Genomic DNA, 22,785 nt, shown 5'->3' with positions numbered 1-22,785 from the left:
ATGAAAAAAAGCTGTGAGGGTTTTAGGTGTTTGGTAAACTGAAAAAAAATGGCTTATTTTGGAAGCTGCTATGAGAATAAGCTGAAATCAAAGGAAAAAGCTGAAGCTGCTATTTGCAGCTTTGGAAAAATGGCTTTTTTTCAAAGCACACGGAGCTACAGTGCTTCTTTAATGAAAAGACCCACTATTTGATTGCTTTTTTTTCCAAAATCACTTTTACAAAAAAGTTTACCAAACACTCTGCTGATTTATTTCACAGCCGCTTATTCTCACAGCACAGCCGCTTATTTTCACAGCAGCTTTTTTTCAAAGCACAGCAATACCAAACCAGCCCTAAGCGGCTGTGAAATAAATCAGCAGAGTGTTTGGTAAACTTTTTTGTAAAAGTGCTTTTGGAAAAAAAAGCAGTCTGATAGTGGATCTTTTCATTAAATGAGCACTGCAGTTCTATGTGCTTTGAAAAAAAACCAGTTTTCCAAAGCTACAAATTGCAGCTTTAGCTTTTTCCTTTGATTTCAACTTATTCTCACAGCAGCTTCCAAAATAAGCCCTTTTTTTTAAGTTTACCAAACACCAAAAACACTCCCAGCTTTTTTTCATAGGAGTTTTTTTTAAAATCACCTCAACCCCAAACTGGGGCTAAGACTCAAAATTCGTCACTCAATTTTATGAAAGGGGTGTGATATCTACACACCTTATTTTACTTCTCACATATCTTTTTAATTTTCAGCCGTCAGATTGGATGAATTGAAAAAGATCAATGGATATAAATTATTAAGGAGTGTGTGAGAAGTAAAATGAGGTGTGTGAATAGCACACCCCTTATGAAATTCAATATTCACTCCAATTTAGCTTATTTATGTGTATTCTGTTAAACAAACCAAAGTGAAACAAATAATGAGTTTCAGGAGCACAATGGAATTGAAATCGAGTTGGCTAAAAATAAGCCTAAATTACAAACTTGAAGGCAAAATATGGTTACTGAGATTATCATAACTGTTCACTTTGATTCTTAACAATAAAATTGACAAAAGTGGTCCCAAATTTGTCCACCGTAAACTATTTTGATCCTTTTGTGAAAAATTTATTAGTAGTCTCATTAAATTGTCATGTGAACAACCACGTGACCACCTTTTAATAGTATTTTTGTGAATCAATCTCTCAATTTAACAAAGATTTTAACAGTAGTTTCATTAAATTGTTACAAGATCAGCCAGCCAACCAACCTAATTCTCCTGGCCCAGCCCACTTGCAACGGCTACCTAGCGTCAACATAATGCCAGCTAGCAACGCTAGCTGACGTCAGCACCGTTGGAATTTGAATATTTTTTTTTGATGAATTTTAAAAAAAAAATAATCTAAATTTTTTTTCTATAAATACCTAAATCATTCCAACACCATTTCTCACATCATTTCACCATTCCATATTATCTTACCTCATTTTATTTCAACTCTTCACATCCTATTCTCTTACCTCTTACCATTCCAACCAATTACATCTCGACACGTGGCACTCGAAATCATATCCGAAAAATTAAGATTACATAAGGATAAGAAATCTGAAGAGTTACTCACTTTAGCAATACATGTCACTCGAAATTCTATCTTTAAAATTATTGAGATTATATAAATATAAGAAATCCAAAGGTTTATTCATTTAACGACAAATGACGCTCAAAATAATAAATTATTGAGGGGCTAAAAAATAGCCATCTTCGGTAGGAGATGAGTTTTTTGTCAAAAGGCTATGTTTTGGCTTATATATGACCTTTTAGCCCTCTCGGTTGAAGATGGTATAAAATATGATATAGCATTATTCATCAAAAAAATAATTTCTTACAAGATTATAGCGCTAAACATGTCAATTTGGCCTTCTTTTAATTGGAGCTCACATGGACTACGAAAGGAGCTCTTATAAAACTCTGACATTCAACCTGACTAGTACTGAGTCGTGATAGATACAGCTACCACAAGGCAAAAGACCTCTCGATACATTATTTGTTGTTGATAAGAATGAAGAACATTTGACAGTGAGAATGAAGAGATTTAGGCTACGCCACGATAATGGCTCAGCAGCCTCAACAATAATAATTAGGTGTTGTACTTGCCAGTCACGGTGATCGAACCTCAGGCCTCCCGCTCACAAGTAGAGAAGATATCACTATACAGAATTACTAGCTGACTATAGCATGGCCTTATACAAGAAGAAAGAAACAGTTTTGATAAGTTGGTAATTATAATAATCTTAACCTCTATATTAATTGGCAAAATAAGTAGACACATGGGAACAAAGATGAGTTGAGGATTTATGGCTGCTCCTCCCCCGCTTGCAGTGGGGGATTTTCAAGCATGATGGTCTTGCTCTTTCTCGTCGAAGATGAATCGGTCTTGCTCTTTCTCGTTGAAGATGAATCAGTTTCGCTAGACCTAGCAAAGGCGATTGCAAATGCCTATTCATTTCCATCACATTCATATGCTTCACCATTTTTGTCGCCCGCATTCGGCCCTCTAGACATGTTTCCAATTTCATCTCCATTGCGGCAATTGAATCTTTCTGCCCAAATTTCACAACAAAAAAAAATTAAAATGAACCTTGGTCAGAACTTAGACATTTAGCCCAAAACATTACAAGCAAACTCGTTTACGTGCAAATGTTTGCGAGAAAAAGTGAGACCTCCATGTTTTGTATTTGTTGGGCAGCGAAATCAGTGGTCTGGAAATTGATGGAGATTTGGTTTCCGGGAGTGGCATGGTGAAAAAAGAGTGATCTTCTCGTTGGATGAGTTGGCAGGTTGTGGATGCTTACCGAGCACAGAAACACCAAATGCATTAGACTTTTTACGATGGTTTGACACAGGAAGCAACGAGGACTGTGGAATCACTGCCAGATTAGTTACAGGCCCTGTTAAAATAGAAGAGAGCAAACAATCTTGATCATATAAAACATTACATTGTGTAATTTGTATTTTAAAACAATGTGAATGCATATAATAGGATTATGCATGATGCAGGAAAGACCAAGGGTCTCGAAAAGACGAGGGATAGATAACCTGGGAATCACTCAACCAGGGGCAACGGAGCTCGCTCACGTCGCTAATCGTGGATTCGCTCACACGATCAAGCCAAATGCTTGATTTGAGAAGGAGAAATCACTCACTTCAATTGCACAAAGCAAAATATATTTTAATTCATTCCAATCTCCTTTCTCAAGGGTTTAGTACATATATTTATAAGGAATACAACACCATGAAACTCTAGTCCGAATTGGACTTTTGCTCTACCCCAAAAATATTTAAAATGTTCTTAAATGACTACTTAACTATTTGTGTTGCTCTAAAACTCAATTAAATATATTTGATGGTTCCAATATGCATGAGACTCTTTGTAGATTCCAATACATGCATGAGAGCCTTGGTTACTGCATCAATGCAACTGGCGTGTAGACTCGTGAACAATGACATTTATGCATGCCTATAGTATATACCACGAAAAATGAAAGTTAGCAGACTCGACCCTCTCAAGAAAGAAAACTGAAAACAAAAATACAGAAAGGAAGACTATAAGCAAGGGTTACCTTTCTGATGGTTGAATCTTCGGATGATTTCACAACTGCTGATATCCCAAATGCAGATGGTGCAGTCCTCAGATGCGGATATCAAACCAGATTCGCTGAAGGTTAATGCAGTAACAGATCCGCTGCAGGAATTATAGGTATGTAAGCAAACTATAATATGGAAAAATGAATAGCACTTATTTTGTTATAATCTAGTAGTGTTTAATTTTTTTTTTCTCAGATTCGAAACGAGAGAAAATAGGGAATCTAGTTGCAACTTACAACCACATTAATAAGATGGTGAAACAAAAATGAACTATAACAGAAAAGATTTTGTTGAGAAAAGGAGACGTTTATCTCCAACGATCTAACGAAATTAACTTGAAAGACCAATGACATTACTTGTGTCCTTTTAGCACAGGTGATTGATCTTCAGCACCAACCAAATAATCCTCTACCAGTCCGATTTCGAGTTTGTTCACAAAAATTCTTCCGTCTATACTTCCGGAGAAAATTAACTGCTTCTTTGGGTGAAGAGCAACTGCAGTTATCCCTGGTGGATAAACTAGAGTATGCATGAGGTTTCCCAAGACTAAATCCCAAACCTAACAACAGATACATAAATTAAATGAATAATTTGCTTTCAGTAAGAAGATAATCAATCAAAAGATACAATTTTCTGGAGCAAGAACTAAAACGAGTTTCGGGACCTTGCACGAGCCATCAAGTGAGCTTGATATTAACACTGGACTTGAGATGCCTGATGTAGTTAACAAGCCAGCTATAGCGGATTTATGCTCCGTTGAATAATGTAATGGTGACGGAAAGCTTTCAACATTTTCTACATCCAGCAAACTGCCATCCAAATGATTGAAAAATAGCATTTGTTAAATTCTTATTATCCTAAAGTTTTTCTAGCATCTAAAAAGTGACGAGGGCAAAATACAAAGTTTAGTTGTTACCTAATCAAGTTCCACACGCATATCATCCCATCATCTGAACCAGAAACAAGAAGAGAACCATCATCCGAAAGCAGCATGCAGCTCAAAGATTTATCATCTCCACGCCAAGTTTTGGGCATTTTTCCGTTAGTAAATTTAAGGGTAAATTAAATAGTACCCCATCAAGTTTAAGGTCTATTACAACCTCATACAACATATTTAAAACATTTCAATTTCAAACATTTACTTATTATTTTATTTCAATTTTATACATCCGTTAGAAAATTCAAAAGTAAATAAAAAAAGGATTAGTTATTTAAAAAACTATTTTTTAATAATTAAAAACTTTAAAAATAAAAAAGAGGATCTGAGGTGAAGGATTTTGGCCTTCTTCGTCCCCAATACCACCGCCACCACAACCCGACGGAAAATGAGGTCCTCAACGCCGCACCTGTCTACTAACTACACTTCCAATTACCACCACAACAACCCGAGATCTCACTACTCGCATCGCAGCTTGGTCGATTACGTCGACAACCTCCTCTCCCACTCCCAGCACTCAGACCTTGACAACCTTCAATCTCCATCCCAGAAGCCAAAAACTGAAAAAGTTCCAAATTTTCCCACACTCAACAGAACACAAAGAAATCCAAACATTTCCTACCCATTTTCTCTCAATTTCCCTCTAACCAAACACACTCTATTATCTTTCGAAATAATATGCAAAGCCTACCCATTCAATTTCAAATCCTAAAAAACCCAGCAAAACTAAAATATCCAAATTTTTCCCCACCGGACTACTTCTGAATGATGTTAGCTTGAATGGGGACAAATCGAACTCGATTTCCGTCTCAGAACCCGGCTCGCCCTGCGTCCGCGTCTCCAGCAATGCCTTCTTCGTCGACTCCGACCGGGGCTACCCGTTCCAGGCGAGAGACAGGTGCGGCATGGACTTGTTGGAGACAGATTACCAGATGGGGATAGAGGCGGCGACGGAAGATTCTGGTTGCATACAGCACAGAGCAGATGGGGATGGAGTATATGAGGAGATGGGGTTATTGGGGATGGGGAAGACATGGGTTTTAGGGTTTTTATTTTTTAAATACTTTTTTTAATTAATTATTTTTAAATTCATAGAAAAAAAAAATTGTCACGTGGCACAAATATGGTAGCCAGGTCAGCTCTTAACGGAACAATTGATGAAAAATCTAACGAATGTATTATATTAAAATAAAATAGTACGTGCAGTATGAAAGTGAAATGTTTTAAAAATGTTGTATAGAGTTATAATAGACCTCAAACCTGAGAGGGTACTATATAATTTACCCTAAATTTAACGAACAAATTAACTAGAAAATTCACCTTCTGAAAACATAAGTAAATGATACATCATCCAATTAACATAGACTAACGTACATATCTGTGAGGAATCTATAGTAATTGAGATAGGAATTCGAACTTGGACTCTCGTAAACTTTGAGAAGAAAATTGAAATGAAATCAAGAACGATTGGTCCACATTAACATATCTCAGAGGTAGGACTTAAAAATATTTCCGAAATTCCCAAATCAAAACGAAAAAATCCCAAACCCATAACGAAAAATCCCCAAAAATATTTGGTTCAGGATTCAGGATCTCATTTCGGTTCAAAATGTCATATCGAACTAGCCCTACTTAGAGATATATTTTGGCAAAACGTGGTGTTGTTAAGGTTGTACGTCTTTATTTAGCCTACTCAACTCCAAACAACTTACATTCACTTGATTTGTTTTGTTTTATTATTTTATTTTTTTATAGTACAACGATATATTTTAATTTAGGATCTCATTTCAGTTCAAAATCTCATACTGAACCAGCCATACTTAAAGATATATTTTGGCAAAACGTGGTGTTGTTAAGGTTGTACGTCATTATTTAGCCTACTCAACTCCAAACAACTTACATTCACTTGTTTTGTTTTGTTTTATTTTTTATTTTTTTTATAGTACAACGATATATTTTACATTAAGGGGAGAAAGAAGTTCGGCTAAGCCATACAATGAACAATCTAATTTGGTATCGAATTCGCTATATACCAGATTTGAGCCTAAGACCTCTCATTTACGTGTGGAAGGGCTCTCGCTCGACGGATCAAAGGTACGCCGAGGATAACAGGCTGATGACTCCCAAGAGCTCTTATCGACGGAGTCGTTTGGCACCTCGATGTCGACTCATCACATCCTGGGGTTGAAGAAGGTCCCAAGGGTTCGGTTGTTCGCCGATTCAAGTGGTACGTGAGTTGGGTTTAGAACGTCGTGAGACAGTTCGGTTTCTATCTACCGTTGGTGTTAAAGGGAAAACTACGAGGAGCTAACCCTAGTACGAGAGGACTGGGTTGGGCTAACCTATGGTGTACCGGTTGTTATGCCAATAGCAGCGCCGGGCTGGCTGCACTCACTTATTTTAAAAAATAAAACTACTACATTTATTTTGGCACCAAATTTTGATGACCTAGTTATAGTGTCAAATTAGATTATTTTCTTCAACGCCACTGGTACATTAGTAAATACCTAACTCAACAGACCCTTTTTAGCAAACAATCGGCCACCTCAGCACAATACGACAAGTGACAACAAGTACAGAACAGCAGCAATATCTAGGCGCAATCACGACGGAGACTCTCACTAGTCACTCAGACGGTGAAACACTCAAAGCACCGCCCACCGCCTCAGCGTTCCGCCCCGATCCGAATAAATACCACCGGTTTTAAAGATCCGAATACCAAAATGGGCGGTAAAGTTCGCTACTACTCGAATTCAAATACTTCAATTGATTAGGGTTTTGAACTGCTGTATCGGAATTATAATCCGGGTTTTTTATAAGCCCGTGTTTGGCAATGCGTGCAGGTAAAGAAGAACCGGATTGTTATTCGAGTTTATGGTTGGCTCCGAATCCAAGCAAGAGATGGGGGGAGCTCTTCTTCCTTCTCTACACTCCTTTCTGGCTCACTCTCTGCTTGGGAATCGTCGTGCCCTTCAAGCTCTACGAGGTTCGATTTCCGTATCATCTGTTTGGTTACTGAGAAAATAACAAAAGAAAATGAATGAAAATAATAGAAAAGATGGAAACTTTATTTGATGAAATGTATTTGTAGTCCGTAGTAGTGAAAAAGTGTTGATTTTTTTGGGTGAAATTGGTCAATTTTCTTTTGCTAATTAGTTTTCGTAATTGGATTTTTGATCTGTGTATGCGGCAGAGCTTTACAGAATTGGAGTATTTGCTAATTGGATTGGTTTCCGCAGTCCCTGCGTTTTTGTTGCCAATGCTCTTCGTCGGGAAGGTATTACTTGAATGTTACTAAGTTCAGCTTAAATTTCATTTTTTTAGACAATTTTCATCTTAAATTTAAATGGGGTGTCCGGAATAACGTTTAAAATTTTCGTTTCCAATTGTCGAATGATGGTTAAAATTACAATTCCACTACCCTTTTACTTCCACCCTCGAATTATATTCCATGTAGTACAAACTTCTTACTATCTTGAAGTTAGTAATACTTTAATCCAATATACGAGAGAGAGAGAGTAAATATTTGCTGATAGAACCGATGTATGATCAAGCTTTTAGTGCAGTAGAGTGGAAGCTTGGATTGTATTAGCCAGAGTTTGTTTATGTTCTAACCTTTTCTTTTTTTGTTTAATTTTTTGCGAGTATGGTTGCAGGCGGATAGCAGCTTGGCTTGGAAGGATCGTTATTGGGTCAAGGCAAGTGTTTTCCTGGGTAAAATTCATTATATATCATAATTAGGACAAAGTCTTCGAACAAGGAAACTTATAATTTGGATTATCAGCTTTTTTCTTTTGGTGATTTGTATTTATCCATGACTTTTGCGGCCAGTTATTCTGAACGTATCGTTTATTTGGAATGCAGTGATATTTCTCTTCTTGGTACTTTGTATAATGTGCTTATATGCATCATATCAAACATCTTGGAAAAAACACTCATCATTTGTTTATCGAGTTGCAAAGCATGTGATAAAACGAATATTCCCATTGTGAGGCTTGTTCTTGTCATTTGAAGGTTCCTTTCTTTTCACTGCTTTACTGCACTAATTGATCTACTAGCACTTTCTTTAATATGACATTCTCATCTGTATTATAACTTTATGCTTAGCCTGAACCAAACTTTGATTTCTGTAACAGGCCAGCGTGTGGATAATAATTTTTAGCTATGTTGGGAATTACTTTTGGACCCACTATTTCTTCACCGTTTTGGGAGCTTCGTATACTTTCCCATCATGGAAGATGAACAATGTAAGCTAGAAATCTTGAAACGCTCTGCAATATACTACCTATCTTTTCTAATCACGTTTTATCTGTGCAGGTACCCCACACTACCTTCCTTCTCACACATGTTTGCTTCCTATTTTATCATGTCACATCAAATATAACACTTCGCAGACTACGCCATTTTACTGCTGAATGGCCAGAACAAGTTCAATGGGTTGCTGAGGCTGCATGGATTTTGGCTTTTTCTTATTTCATCGCATACCTGGAGACTGTAGCTATTTCTAACGTATGTTGCAACACATTTATGATATCTTTCATCTAACTACTCGTAAATTTTGACTACTTTCTAAAGGTGGCCTATCAATATATTAGGTTAGATAAGGTAGAATGCTGTAGTTCATATATATGTCTCTTCATGTTCCTCTAGTCTTCCTTATACTTGGCATTCCATTTGACCCGCATGCCTTATCCGCTATCTCTGTTGGTTGGTGACACCTTTGTGATATAATGAAGCTCATACATAATTACGCATTCCATTCTTTGAAATGCTGGTAGTTTAATGATTCGTTGATAGCTATGTGAGCAGATGCTGTTACAATGATGTTTGCCTTCACCATGTGCAGTTCCCTTACTATCAATTTGTGGACCGGGCGTCTATGTATACAGTTGGTTCCTTGTTTTATGCGATATACTTCATCGTTAGCTTTCCCATGTTTCTTAGGTAAGAACCAGACAGCCTTTTGGTTCAAGTTATTGATCAGAAATATATGGGATCGCTTAGAATGCTCATAACACGTGTTTGTTCATGTTAACAGGATCGATGAGAAGCCTGGCGATCCATGGGACTTGCCTAGAGCGGCCATTGATGCTCTGGGCGCCGCAATGCTGGTGACAATCATACTAGATCTGTGGCGCATCTTTCTGGGACCTATTGTCCCAATTCCAGAAACAAAACAGTGTCTTCAACCTGGACTGCCATGGTTCCCGGGACACGCTGCCCAAATTTGACTAGTGCTTGTGCAACCGGGGACCTGTAGTTATTTCCCGACACCGGAAGATTACCACGCTCAGGGATTTCTTGCAGTTGCTGCTGCAATGGTTACCGTACCATGTTTGGATGAGTGTAATTTTAATCTTAAGGACATAAAAAGAATTGTATCAGATTATTTCATATGATGCATGTGTTGTTGTACCTTCATATCTTTTGACACCAAGGATATTTTCATCCAATGTGAATTTACCGGTTTACCACTACATCAATATGAATAGCTCGTGCAAGTACAAGTCCTGCTCTCTGGAAAATGCTTGCTTAGAATTTTCAAACACTCACCACAAAAATTGACACATTGAAATCCAACCGCTAACATCTATGCGAAAAAGATAATAATTGAGGAGTCTGTTATAAATAGGTAAAAGTTAGAGAGATAACATTTGCTAGGAACAGAAGCGAGTTGCAAAATATCATACCAACACAAAATGATTGCAAAGGAAGTGATGTATATTATTACTATTAGTTGTTTTTCTCTTCAAGTCTAATTTGATCAAATGCAGTGTTCTATTTATAGAGCAACCACATAGAAAACAAACAAATGACATTATTAAACTTGTGAAAGGGTTACTATATACATATGGGCAAACATACCCACTATTTTACAACAGAGTCGTTATTCACATTCGAAAACAGTCATTACGTAGTTTAGCTATTTTTTAGCGTGAGATTTGTGATTGAGCTGGTTAAGAGCATTTATGCATATGAGATTGTGTGTTTAAATTCTTCTTCCATGGCAAATTATATTGCCTGCCCGTCAGCCCAAGTGGTTATGCGGCCGCACACACAATTGTGTGATTAACAACCTAAATTTATGAAAGAAAGGCGACATGCGACTGATCGTACATAGAAACTTGCTATTTTTCAATATCGCTTGTATTTGTTCATTTATTTTGGTTTCAATCAAAGAAAATTGGTAATAATAATAAGAGAAAAAAAAAGGCACTAAGAGCATTTCTAAAGAAGATGTCAAAATGTATATATCAACTATAGCCGTAAAAAAAGATCACACTAATATTCTCCAAACGAAGTGCTAAATCTTATATAGCAATGACATGGATTGGCAGCAAAAGAGGTTGCTATCAAATTCAACAGCAGCTTCAAATGTTTTTTTTATTAATTTTTAATTAGTTTAATCATTTATAATAATTAATGTTGAGTTGATCGATGCAATTATTCTACTTTTTTCTTCTTTTCAATCACGGAAGGTGAACAGATTACTGATTAAACTTTAAATGTCCTTTATTAAATTTTAATTAGTTTAATAATTTATTTAATAAAATAATAATTTAATTTGACATATCGACTGAAAAACAAAACTTAAAAAGATGTCAAAGTGTCATGCCATATAAGCTGTCAAAATTTAAATTTTTATGTTCAAAACCCACTCACACGTGGGAGTGCTTTATCACCTTCATTCTTCCAAAAATGATAAGAGAGATATTTCAGAAGCCTACAAAAATCCTCTAAAATCCTCACTCCCCACTCTGCACTCTCCCTCCCTCCTCCCGTTTCCCGCTTCTCAGCAAACCCCAACAGCCTCCAGATTTCCGGGGTTTCGTTTCGCCGTTTCGGGCCTCCGAAACGTCCACCACCACGCTCATGCAATTAGGGGTTTTGGGGGGTTTATCTGTTTACCACTCTTTCTACCCAGCTCCGTTTAAACGAAGCGCGTCCGCCCAAATGGCCGCTCTCGGAGCTCTTTCTCCCTGTCCCTACAGCCTCCTGTGGCGGCCGAAAACCTCGAACCGCTGCGTTTCGTGCTCCGTGGGCTCTTCTACTGCTACAGGTACTTAAAATAAGAATTTGGGTTTTCTTTTCTGTGTTGGAAAAGTTGAAGAAAATGGAAAATAGGAAGTATTATGAAATTTAGCGAACATAATTTTTAGTAATGATGTTTTAGTTTAATTGGGTAACAAAGTTTTCGTTCTTCTGTTTGGTTTGTGGAATTTGAAGCAGGTTATTTGAATTCGAAACAGGGTTTAGTTTTGCTCTGTAGGTTGTTTTCACTCTCTCGGGCATTCTATTTGCGAGAAAAAGATTATATTTTTGTTTTTAAAAAATTGATTTTTTAGTGACCATACTTGGATATAATGTGCATTAAGCTTATGAATATGTTTTATATAGATTGTTTTGTCAAGAAATCGAACGAGAAGTTATGTTAATACTTACAGGTTGCATATTCTAGTGGCTCCATCTTACCATCTTACAATCGAATTTTTTTAGATGATATTGATGGTTGTTTTATTGGTTTAATTCATTTAGGAACACGTAGGTCGAATGTAAGAAGATCAGGAAGAATGGAAGGGCCTCGGAAAAGTATGGAAGACTCTGTTCAACGAAAGATGGAACAATTTTATGAAGGGAGAGAGGGCCCGCCAATCCGTGTTTTACCAATTGGTGGCCTTGGAGAAATTGGGATGAATTGCATGCTGGTCGGGAATTATGATCGCTACATTCTGATTGATGCTGGTGTCATGTTTCCGGAGTATGTGAAGTAGACTAGTTTTCTATTGTTTATGCTCCTGAAAGATTGTATCTTGGTGATAATTAGATGTACTTTTGCCTGGTATGAGTTTCTTTTCTTAGGAGATTTCTTCTTTCCACATTTTTACTGTTATGAATTCTGTTTATTTAAGTAGAATCGACAAAATTGCGTAATACCAGCATAAATGGAAGGATAAATCTGCTCCATACATTCAAAACTAAGAAATGCTTTGCATGAAAAATGGATCCTTATTCGTATTTGCTTCTTCTATGAGTGTCTGCTGAAAGTGATCCTTGTTTGCCTTCTCTTTTCTTCTGATTATGCATGCTATATGTATTTTCAGCTTTGATGAGCTTGGAGTCCAAAAGATTATACCTGATACCACATTTATCAAAAAATGGAGCCACAAAATTGAAGCAATTGTTATTACACATGGGCACGAAGACCACATTGGTGCGTTGCCTTGGGTAAAGTTTCCTTCTGATACTATGGAAATGCCATTTTGGCTCAATATCATACTTAATATAAATCTACTGCATTTTCTATGTTTGTACTTTGTAGAAAGAAACATCATAAAAGTACTGATTCCATAACGTAGTTTTTGCTGTTTCTTTTACTTCTAGGTGCTTTTCTATGTTAAGATGAATTTAAACTGTATATGTTTGTTCTAGTTAAAAAAGTTGTATAATATGGCATTTGCCTCAAAGTTTTTGATTAACATCTGCTGGAAGTTTATTATTTTGGTCTTCATGGATTTTAGTTAATATATATGTTTTCTCGAAACAGGTGATCCCAGCTTTGGATCCCAATACACCAATATTTGCATCATCCTTTACCATGGAGGTAATTCTTGCCTAACTTTAACTCTGCAGCTAAAAGTTCCTCTCACGATGTGTAAATTTCAACAATGTTGACCACCCGTGGAATATTAAAGTACTTTCTTTGCAGCTCTTAACCATCCATTTTTAGGGGTTTTGCATCTTATATTGTCGATGTATATGAATCCTTTTGTGATGAAGAATGCCTGTCCTCTTGAATTTCTGGGGTTTTCAAAAATTTTGGTGTTAGAATAATTTTCAAAAAGTTGATATTGTTCTTTTCAACAGCTTATCAAAAAACGTCTGAAGGAACACGGGATCTTTGTTCCATCTAGACTTAGGACATTTAGAACAAAGAGGAAATTTACGGCTGGACCATTTGAGATTGAGCCTGTTCGGGTGACACATTCTATTCCTGACTGTTGTGGATTAGTTCTTCGCTGTTCTGATGGGACAATTCTTCACACTGGGGACTGGAAGGTAACATTTTCGTACCTGTATAGCATCTTCTCTTCTTTGATTAAATTCTCAAACTTAATAATGAATTTTGTTAAACAGATTGACGAATCACCATTGGATGGTAGAGGTTTTGACCGCGAAGCCTTGGAAGAACTTTCAAAAGAAGGAGTAACATTGGTTTGCCACTGAGTCTAGTAATGATATACTTTCTGATTTCTTATTTTTAGGATTCACTTGGTAGTGGAACTGGCATTTTTCTTGGGGACAAAATAGGGGTTTAATTGTTTGTGCTGTTAAAATCAAGAATATGAAATTCATATTGTTATTTGTTACTAACCATTAATGGCAAATTTTATATATTCTGTGTCTAAAATATCTCCCCAAAATGATGGAGTATACATGAATTGTGCACGTAGTTCGTACATTGAAGAATTAAAAAATATCTTGTAAACCACATTTTTGGTCAAGATTTAAAACTGTTTTTCATGGAGGAAAAAATGAAGGTATCAATTATTGCCCATTTTTTTGTCAGATGATGAGTGACTCTACAAACGTACTCTCACCTGGAAGGACGACAAGTGAATCTTCTGTGGCAGATGCACTGTTGAAGCATATTTCAGCTGCGAAAGGGAGGGTTATTACTACTCAGTTTGCTTCAAACATACACCGACTTGGAAGCGTGAAAGCTGCTGCTGATTTCACTGGCAGAAAGTTGGTAGGTTCTTATGACTTTATCCAACATAATCCAGTGTGCTTCTTTTCCTTAAATTATCTTCCACCTTAGTATAGTGTGAGATAAAATGTTTCTAAGTGCTATATTATGATCTGTTAGGTATTTGTTGGTATGTCCTTAAGGACATATCTTGATGCAGCTTGGAAGGATGGGAAGGCACCAATTGATCCATCATCCTTGGTAATAATTCCTGTTGTCTAGTTCTCTTTTACATGGGTAGACGAAGATCCTGTAATTTTTCCCCCTTTCCATCAAGTCTGGGTATGCGTGCATGTCCTTATCGTATGAGATCTTGTGTTGCTTCATGTGACGTGGAAGTACAATTAAAGAAGTAAGAGCTAGCATCAGCTTCTATTTGGCTGACGAAAACTGTTTTAGCCATAAATGAACTGTGAATAGAAAATTTGACTTGCGTCTTCTTTACATTCAACTTATTTCAACTAAATGAGTTTTATCTCGAAGTCCTTTACTAGTTCTTGCCAGTAAACTCTATTTGGGGCCATATCCTCTATTACTCGATTGCATTGTAAGCTATCAAGTTTTCTTCTTTCCACTTTGACCTGAAGTTTGTTTGGATTATGCAGAAGTATAATGTTTCTAGTTCAAAACTTCTAGTCTGGATAATTAATTGATCTCATTCTTTTTGGGGAGATAGTAGAAAACATACTGGTTGTTATATTTAGGAATTTGGAAATGGGTGCCTGATGGACTCATGCTGGAATTGGAATTATGCTTGGTTATCATTTAGATCTCTAATTAGTAATGGCATCTATTCACTTTTCTCCTCTTTTTAGTGCGAGATCTCATTATAAAGTTTTATTTATTTATTATTACATCAATTTAGGTGAAAGTGGAAGATATTGATTCCTATGCCCCAAAGGATTTGCTGATTGTCACAACTGGCTCTCAAGTAAGTTTATCTAGATGCCCTCCTATGGCGGCCCGTTTCCATAATGTTAAACCTTTGGCGGGACCTTTTTTCTGGCAAATGATGTATGCTATTGTGTCAGGCAGAACCACGTGCTGCTCTAAATCTTGCATCATTCGGAAGTAGTCATTCCGTCAAACTGAACAAAGAGGACATAATTTTGTATTCAGCTAAGGTAATAAAACTTGATTTAATAAGCCTCTCCAGTTGATTTTTCATATAAATTACATCTATATGAGTTTTCAGCATAACCAAATTTATTTAGACGAATAAGAATGTTTATGCTCTCAACTTCGTTTGTTTATTGACGTATAGTTTCTTTACCCTTTTAAGTTTCCTATACTCATGGTTAACAAATCTAGCTTTTCATTGAAAAAAGAAAGAAAGAAGAAATCTTTCCAAAGTTTAATTCACATTGTTCCCTAGTCAAAGTTGAAATTACCAAAACTGGAAGTTGCACGCAGAACATCAGCTAAATCTTTTGGAAATCTTTTCCAGTTATTTCTACTGTTTTTCAGAATTCTGATATCTACTGTTGCTGCATGGTGAGATTGATCTGTTTGGCTATTTTGACCTTGTTTACCTTATAGGTAATTCCTGGTAATGAATCTAGGGTAATGAAAATGTTAAACCGCATATCAGATCTTGGGTCAACTATAGTGATGGGTAAGAATGAGGGGCTGCACACTTCTGGTCATGGGTATCGTGGAGAATTGGTAAGTCTTCTATTTCAAGATTTCAATTTCAAAAGGTCCTAATTTTTTTTTATATGATAGGATTTTGTTCTAATCTTCTCAACGGTGATGATAAACTTTATATGACATTGTTGCTTCTTATTTAGGGAAAAAAAACAGTAGTCTTTCTTTGTTTCACCTTCTTATTTTCTTTTCTCAAGAACTAAGTTACAATGCCATAGTGATTATTTATATTCTGATATGCCTTTTCATGTGCAATTTTCATTTGGTTCCATCTTTTATATTTTAACCAGGAAATCTTATTTTCTTTTAAAGGAAGAAGTCCTTCAAATTGTGAAGCCGCAACATTTTCTGCCCATACATGGAGAACTCTTGTTTCTCAAAGAGCATGAATTGCTTGGGAGATCAACTGGCATTCATCACACCACTGTGAGTCACTCTGTTTATCTTGTTTTGCTCATGGAACTTATCCTGTTGATAATTCCTTGGACGATGATATGATCCAATGATATGTAGTAAGTGTAATTGTAGCTTAAGTTTTCTTTTGTGGTCATAATTAGAAAAGATTCATGGTACAGGTTATAAAAAACGGGGAAATGCTTGGGGTTTCTCATTTACGAAACAGAAGAGTACTTTCCAATGGTTTCACTTTGCTTGGAAAAGAGAATTTGCAGGTTGGTGTTCCTTGAGAAGTTTTATCTGTGTATTATGATAAGTTAATCGAGCAATTCTAATAATCTAGTCCTATATTACAGTTGAAGTTTAGCGACGGCGATAAAGCATTTGGCACATCAAGCGACCTTTGTGTTGACGAGAGACTAAGAATTGCCTTAGATGGCATAATAGTGGTCAGGTAGGTTTCATAGATTCATCAGTGACACGTGCATATTCCTAGTAAGGCAATTTCTATATGATAGCATCCTGATCTTCTTTTCTTGGGTTTAAGCATGGAAGTTTTACGCCCTCAAAACGTAAATGGTTCGACTGAAAATAGCATAAAAGGGAAGATAAAAATTACTACTCGATGTTTATGGCTTGACAAAGGAAAGCTTATTGATGCACTCTACAAAGCTGCCCATGCTGCACTATCAAGCTGCCCCATAAGTTGTCCTCTTCCTCACATGGAAAGAACAGTGTCTGAGGTATTGAGGAAATTGGTAAGAAAGTACAGTGGTAAAAGGCCAGACGTCATTGCCATTGCCATGGAGAACCCTGCAGCAGTTCATGCTGATGAGGTCAGTGCAAGACTATCTGGAAAATCTTATGTTGGTTCAGAGGTGTCACAGTTGAGGAAAGTATATGATCAACATCAAATTAAGAGTCCGTCAACTAGGACACAAGCAGATGATTGCAAGGCCAAAACACATTTTCCGAGTCAGTCAACTACAACACAAGCAGATGAAGGCAAGGACAACACATTGCAGAGCTTCTCTCAACAAGATACTGAAGGTCATTTATTCTCTCTCTCTCTCTCTCTCTCTCTCCACATGCACATGGGCAAATGTCTTAGACACCTTATAGAAACATGTTCGGCAACTATATGCACATGTGCAAACATGTATATGCATGTATTCAGTAATTATACGTAACACTGTGCCGTAAAATGGTGTTTCTAAGCAGTAACTATCGATATTATCATGATTCATGGAACAACTTTCCCTTCATTATGTATTGTAGGTTTTTCCCTTTCCATCACTATCACCTCTATGTCAATCTGATGTATCTAAATTTTTTTTTACCTGGAGTTGTGATTTCTGGCATTGATGTTGGGTATGTTTTATTGTTTCATCTCATGATTCTCATCAGAGTCCGTACTTGAAGATGATGGCATTGAAGTCGAAGGACTCCTGCCTGAGGAAGATTCTGCCACTTCAAGTTCCAAGCCAGAGAAGCTTTCTTCTGATTCAGAGGATTTTTTGAACGCAATGGTTAGGTTATCAACTGGTGACAAATCAGTAGAAGATGAAAATGGTCTGGTTGCAGAACAGGAAAATCCACAGAAAGATGGTCCTGAAAGCAGTGAAATACCAAATCTTTCAAAGCCCGTGAAGCGCAATAAATGGAAGACTGACGAAGTTCAGAAGCTTATTACAATGCGCGGGAAACTGCGTAGCAGATTTCAAGTTGTGAAGGGTAGAATGGCCCTCTGGGAAGAGATATCTAGGAACTTGTTGGCCGATGGGATCAACCGAAGCCCAGGACAATGCAAATCTCTGTGGGCATCCCTGGTTCAGAAATATGAGGTTTGTCCACCTACACCTTAATGCCCGCGTTCCGTCTTCCATTTGTGCTTGTTTTATCATTGCGCTAATCAAATAATGTCTTCACGAACAGGAAAGCAAGAGCGGAAAAAGAAGTCGAAAGAGTTGGCCATACTTTGAGGAAATGGATGGAGCTCTGTCTGATTCCAAGGAATTGGCAACAAAATGATCGCTAGAGGCGAAAACAGTTCCCTGAACTTCTGAAAAAATCCCCGAGAAACAACATAATCCGATAGAGCTCGAGGAACAGCCAGACAAATGATAATTCAGCAAGACTCAACGTGTGGATGGTTGTCAGATCAAAGGGATCTGAAAATTAGAAAGTGAAGTAGGTAATTGTAGCATTTCCCTGATAACCTCCATGTATATCAGTGAATTAGATGTACAAGCAAAGGCTCAGGGTGGAAATTTTGTAGCGGGAAGATATCTTTGGCGTTATAGGACTTGTTTGGAAGTGCTTTTAAAATAACTAAAAGCGCTTTTGATGAAAATGTTTGTTATACCTTATCTTCCTTCAATATTTATATTCTTATTTTATGAAATGGTGAATGTAGGAAAATTTTCTAATGCTTTTTTAGTTGATTTTGTAATATATTCTTCTGATTCTATCATATGATTAAATTGCAAATCTAAACTTAATCAGGTTGGTTAAAGTAATGTGTTCCCTCTAAGCACCTAAATTCAAAAAAAAATTTCTTTGTAGTTCAAATAAATTTAATGTAAAATATCTCTTATGTTAAAAAAAATTATTGGATGTAAATTCAAATTCTGAGTCGATGTTCGTGTTTATTATCATCACCAATTAAATTAAAAACTTTAATAAGAAAGATAATTGCTCATGATTGACAGGTCATCAAAGAATAATTTAATAAGTTTGACATGAAGGATTTGACTAAACTAGTATTCTTTATGGATCAATCTGGATAAATGACAACTGAATTTTGCATCACAACGCGTGGAAGAAAAACAATATTGTTCTTGTATAACATGTATAATCTGCACTTTCATTTTTTTTTAATCAACGAGAATCTCTTCCATCTAGGATAATCTCTAATGCACGGGTCTCATTTTTTATAAGGAAAACTAATGAAAAGGGCTTAAAAACTTTGAGTTTTAATGATAAGGACAAAATAAAGGGTAAAATAAATAGTAACATGATTGACTTTTTAGTGTAAAAATGTGGTTTTTCGTTAAAGTGAACAGTACCAGGTGCTTTTCGTTAAAGTTCCCTTTTTTATAAGCATGTCAAAAGAGTCTTCTCATCACATGTTATACAATCGGGTGATGCTAGAAAAACCGTTATTTTAAATTATATTTTATAAATCACATGATGTGGCAATTGATGGTTAGATTCATTCTTTAAATGTTTAACCGTCACATCATGTGGCTTATAATTATAGTTTAAAAAGATGGTCTCTCCAATAGTTTTTCTTTACAATGGCCCAATGGTAAATGTGCGGATTCTAGCTTCCAAAATACAAAAAACAAGGAGGTTTCGAATTTGAGGCTCTAAGCTGATGAGTCTAACCGTGACTTGCCACGAGTTGTCATCCTTAAAAAAAAAAATCCTCTAACATTATCCACATATTAAAGTCGGACAAGCCACATAATCAAACTGCTCTCCTGACGTTTTCCTCCTAAACTAAAAGTTGTGGGTATAGATTGTTAATATGAGTAGGACAAGGATCCTCTTTGTGGAGATCCGATGATCAATTAATTGTGTTTGTTCATCGTACATCGTGCAGTCAGTTTTCGTTAAATATTATTTATATTTAATTTTAAATAAAATTTTAAAATAATTTCTAACCACATAATATACGATGAATGGGCATAAATTATTGATCCACAAAAATGATCCGGAGAGGATCCTATTCCATATGAGTATATCTCATGCACTATGCCACGCAATACGCACAAAATGATTTCGCGTCATATACGCGTGTGTACAACGTAGTCAGACATATGTGTCTGAAATAATAATCACTTTCTCAAAAAGTCAGAAGCAGTAGGATGTTGACCACAAACATGAAACTACTAGTCTCTCTTTCTAGATCGTTGAACTTCTCCCTCTTCCTTTGCAAAATCTGCTTCTGCGTTTCTTCCCTCTCAACTATTCTTCCTCTTTGCCTCACACATGACTCTGTGCGGAGTCATTTCTTTATTTTTATTTATATTTTCCTCCCTTTTTTGAATGTTTCATTTCGTGCAAATTAATGTCCAGAAAACTCACAGCAACTTCCCCATGATCATAGAACATGGCAATAAGTCGGTCCAGAAATGATATATATATATATATATATGCCTGCATGGCTGCAATAATATTGTTTCATTGCAAGCGAATTCAGTTAGGTTTTTCATAACTTTATGTAATCGTTTAGCGTATATATCTTTGCATCCGAGGTCCTGTATTTGAAACCCTATAGATATCACTTGTGAATGGAAAGTGACAAAGGATATGAACGTGTTTTCCGATACTTTGACGAAGATGGTGATGGAAAGATTTCGCCTTCGGAGCTGAGGCGCCGGCTAGGGTTGATGGGAGGAGAGCTGCTGCAGAACGAGGCGGAGGTGGCGGTGGAAATGCTGGACTCGGATGGAGACGGGTTGCTGGGTTTGGAGGATCTTGTGGGGTTAATGGAAGGAGGGAAAGAGGAGGAGAAAGTGAAGGGTTTAAGGGAGGCTTTTGAGGTGTACGATGTGGAGAGGTGTGGGTTTATTACACCTAGCAGCTTGAAGAGAATGCTGAGCAAGCTGGGTGAGTCCAAGTCCATTGATGAGTGCAAGGTGATGATCCAACGGTATGATTTGAATGGGGATGGTTTGATCAGTTTTGAAGAGTTCAGAATCATGATGCAGTGACAATATGCAGTTGCAGTGCTCTTGTGTATATATATAGTGTATATATATTTATTGATCCATTTTTCGTAAATCGGCCAAATTGATTATTTTTTATATTTCGATTGCTACAATGATCGAAATCAAAATTGATCGTCATGTCGATGAACATTGCCGACATATTGAAAACTAATCATTTATGCAATTGAGATTAGAAAAATAATCGCTTTGGCCAATTTTTTTTGTTTATAAGGGTTTAATTAGGTTGAGATTTTCTCTAGCTGTCCATTCATCTTATTCTTAGTGATTTTTCATGCGATAGAATTTTAGCAGTGGTTTGATTTGAATATACTAGTACGGTGATAAATAGGGTGCTGAGCATACACCACATTAAATAGTGGTGAGCAAAAATGCTCCCTAAAAGAAACTCCTTGGTAATATTTCACGGGAATTAAGTAACCAATTCCATTGATTTTTGGGATGACGAATGCCGATTTGTGTAACATCCCACATCGCTCAGGGAAGTGATCCTTAAATGTATATTCACATCCCTATCTAGCACGAGGCCTTTTAGGAGCTCATTGGCTTTGGATTCCATAGGAACTCCGAAGTTAAGCGAGAAGGAGGCTAGAGCACTCCCAGGATGGGTGATCCACTGGGAAGTTGCTCGTGAGTTCCCAAAAAACAAAACCGTGAGAGAATGGTAAGCTCAAAGCGAACAATATCGTGCTACGGTGGTGGAACGGGCCCAGGGTGTGGTAGACCCTGGCTGGGATGTGGCAGAATGGTATCAAAGCCAATTTCTGGCCAGAAATGTGCCGACGTCCCAGAGGAGTGATTCTTAAATGTATATTCACATTCCTACCTAGCACGAGGCTTTTTGGGAGCTCATTGACTTCGAATTCCATAGGAAATTCCGAAGTTAAGCGAGAAAGAGGCCAGAGCACTCCCAGGATGGGTGACCTACTGGGAAGTTGTTCGTGAGTTTCCAAAAAACAAAACCGTGAGGGAATGGTAAGCTCAAAGCGGACAATATCGTGCTACGGTGGTGGAACGGACCTGGGGTGTGGTGGACCCTAGCCGGGATGTGACAATTTGGGTACACGGAGATTTCAATTTTGGTACATGGTAGGCCTCAATTTTGTGAATAATGATTTCAAATTATGGAGAAATTTTTCATTATGCTCAGAATATGGGTGGTACACCACATGCAATTATATAGTTGAGAAATTTTTTATTTTATAAGTTGTTAATTTTTTTAACACAAGTATCTCATCATTTGTGTGACATATGGTGTACCACCCTTGTTTCACACACAATGAAAGATCTCTCCAAACTATGAGACATTTTTCAATATCTCTCGACCAGTACATCGCATGTAATTATACAATTAGAGGGATACTTAAAAAAAAAAAATTTCCACCACTTGTATAATAATGTGGCATATCGCTTTGGATTTCGGGGATATTGAAAAATCTCTCTCAATCTAGTGGCACCGACTTCCTACACTAATTTTTTTTGTTATTAGATGAGGTGAAAATTTATTTTTTGTTATGAATAAATGAGGCATGAAATGGGTAAATGATTTGCATCAAATTCGAAATGAGACTTGTCCTCTCTGTATGTGAGCTTCAAAACCCAGATCCAGAAGAAACCCAACGCCAGTTTCAAAGTTTCAGCCGCCGCCCCCTGCTCTTGCTTGGGGTAGGCGGCAACCCACTACTCCCTCATTTTTCCTCCTCCTTCCCTCCCCTCTCCTTT

General features: G+C 36.9%; 4 protein-coding genes across 8 annotated transcripts; 3 read left to right on the top strand and 1 right to left on the bottom strand.

Moving 5' to 3' along the window:
• Window positions 1-1,910: 1,910 nt before the first annotated feature.
• On the bottom strand, window positions 1,911-5,547 carry LOC103424454 (protein ROOT INITIATION DEFECTIVE 3-like). Of its 3 annotated transcripts, none has more exons than XM_008362535.3 (6): window positions 4,516-5,547; window positions 4,264-4,408; window positions 3,956-4,158; window positions 3,575-3,696; window positions 2,675-2,902; window positions 1,911-2,554 (listed from the first exon to the last, which is right to left on the bottom strand). In XM_008362535.3, the coding sequence occupies exons 1-5, from the start codon at window positions 4,632-4,634 to the stop codon at window positions 2,706-2,708; spliced, it is 786 nt and encodes a 261-aa protein (XP_008360757.3). In that variant the 5' UTR covers window positions 4,635-5,547; the 3' UTR covers window positions 1,911-2,554; window positions 2,675-2,705. The 3 variants fall into 3 exon arrangements, with proteins under 3 accessions (XP_008360757.3, XP_008360758.3, XP_008360759.3); XM_008362536.3 differs by having other exon boundaries at window positions 2,218-2,550; window positions 4,516-5,531; XM_008362537.4 differs by lacking the exons at window positions 1,911-2,554; window positions 2,675-2,902 and adding an exon at window positions 3,163-3,471 and having other exon boundaries at window positions 4,516-5,531.
• Window positions 5,548-7,133: 1,586 nt separating this feature from the next.
• On the top strand, window positions 7,134-10,013 carry LOC103455012 (cycloeucalenol cycloisomerase-like). The gene is made up of 8 exons (XM_008394602.4): window positions 7,134-7,266; window positions 7,380-7,522; window positions 7,730-7,813; window positions 8,193-8,234; window positions 8,673-8,783; window positions 8,854-9,045; window positions 9,383-9,480; window positions 9,575-10,013. The coding sequence occupies exons 1-8, from the start codon at window positions 7,260-7,262 to the stop codon at window positions 9,765-9,767; spliced, it is 870 nt and encodes a 289-aa protein (XP_008392824.1). The 5' UTR covers window positions 7,134-7,259; the 3' UTR covers window positions 9,768-10,013.
• Window positions 10,014-11,233: 1,220 nt separating this feature from the next.
• On the top strand, window positions 11,234-18,756 carry LOC103455013 (ribonuclease J-like). Of its 3 annotated transcripts, none has more exons than XM_008394604.4 (17): window positions 11,234-11,596; window positions 12,073-12,295; window positions 12,639-12,762; window positions 13,082-13,138; window positions 13,402-13,593; window positions 13,672-13,749; window positions 14,105-14,287; window positions 14,405-14,485; window positions 15,150-15,215; window positions 15,316-15,408; window positions 15,824-15,949; window positions 16,244-16,357; window positions 16,507-16,602; window positions 16,684-16,781; window positions 16,875-17,377; window positions 17,735-18,171; window positions 18,263-18,756. In XM_008394604.4, exons 1-17 carry the CDS (start codon window positions 11,410-11,412, stop codon window positions 18,356-18,358), a joined length of 2,754 nt encoding a protein of 917 aa, XP_008392826.3. In that variant the 5' UTR covers window positions 11,234-11,409; the 3' UTR covers window positions 18,359-18,756. The 3 variants fall into 3 exon arrangements, with proteins under 3 accessions (XP_008392826.3, XP_008392827.3, XP_070667740.1); XM_008394605.4 differs by having other exon boundaries at window positions 11,250-11,596; window positions 12,639-12,748; XM_070811639.1 differs by lacking the exon at window positions 11,234-11,596 and having other exon boundaries at window positions 12,196-12,376.
• A 1,446-nt stretch (window positions 18,757-20,202) lies between these two features.
• LOC103415170 (putative calcium-binding protein CML19) lies at window positions 20,203-21,348 on the top strand. Its single transcript, XM_008353522.4, has one exon. The coding sequence runs from the start codon at window positions 20,626-20,628 to the stop codon at window positions 21,046-21,048; it is 423 nt and encodes a 140-aa protein (XP_008351744.3). The 5' UTR covers window positions 20,203-20,625; the 3' UTR covers window positions 21,049-21,348.
• Window positions 21,349-22,785: the final 1,437 nt, after the last annotated feature.

Source organism: Malus domestica, chromosome 14 (genome assembly GCF_042453785.1).
Source record: "Malus domestica chromosome 14, GDT2T_hap1".
Classification (NCBI taxonomy): domain Eukaryota; kingdom Viridiplantae; phylum Streptophyta; class Magnoliopsida; order Rosales; family Rosaceae; genus Malus; species Malus domestica.
This window is presented reverse-complemented; position numbering and strand designations above follow the sequence as displayed.

Bases quoted from the DNA above. Each gene is read 5' to 3' on its own strand.
- LOC103455012 (XM_008394602.4), top strand. The intron at 8,784-8,853 runs GTAAGCTAGAAA...TTATCTGTGCAG, and splicing joins CATCATGGAAGATGAACAAT to GTACCCCACACTACCTTCCT. The intron at 9,481-9,574 runs GTAAGAACCAGA...TCATGTTAACAG, and splicing joins AGCTTTCCCATGTTTCTTAG to GATCGATGAGAAGCCTGGCG.
- LOC103415170 (XM_008353522.4), top strand. From the start codon at position 20,626: ATGGAAAGTGACAAAGGATATGAACGTGTTTTCCGATACTTTGACGAA.
- LOC103455013 (XM_008394604.4), top strand. From the start codon at position 11,410: ATGCAATTAGGGGTTTTGGGGGGTTTATCTGTTTACCACTCTTTCTAC. The intron at 12,296-12,638 runs GTATGTGAAGTA...ATGTATTTTCAG, and splicing joins GCTGGTGTCATGTTTCCGGA to CTTTGATGAGCTTGGAGTCC. The intron at 18,172-18,262 runs GTTTGTCCACCT...CTTCACGAACAG, and splicing joins CCCTGGTTCAGAAATATGAG to GAAAGCAAGAGCGGAAAAAG.
- LOC103424454 (XM_008362535.3), bottom strand. From the start codon at position 4,634: ATGCCCAAAACTTGGCGTGGAGATGATAAATCTTTGAGCTGCATGCTG. The intron at 4,409-4,515 runs GTAACAACTAAA...TTTGGATGGCAG, and splicing joins TGCGTGTGGAACTTGATTAG to TTTGCTGGATGTAGAAAATG. The intron at 4,159-4,263 runs GTCCCGAAACTC...ATCTGTTGTTAG, and splicing joins CACTTGATGGCTCGTGCAAG to GTTTGGGATTTAGTCTTGGG.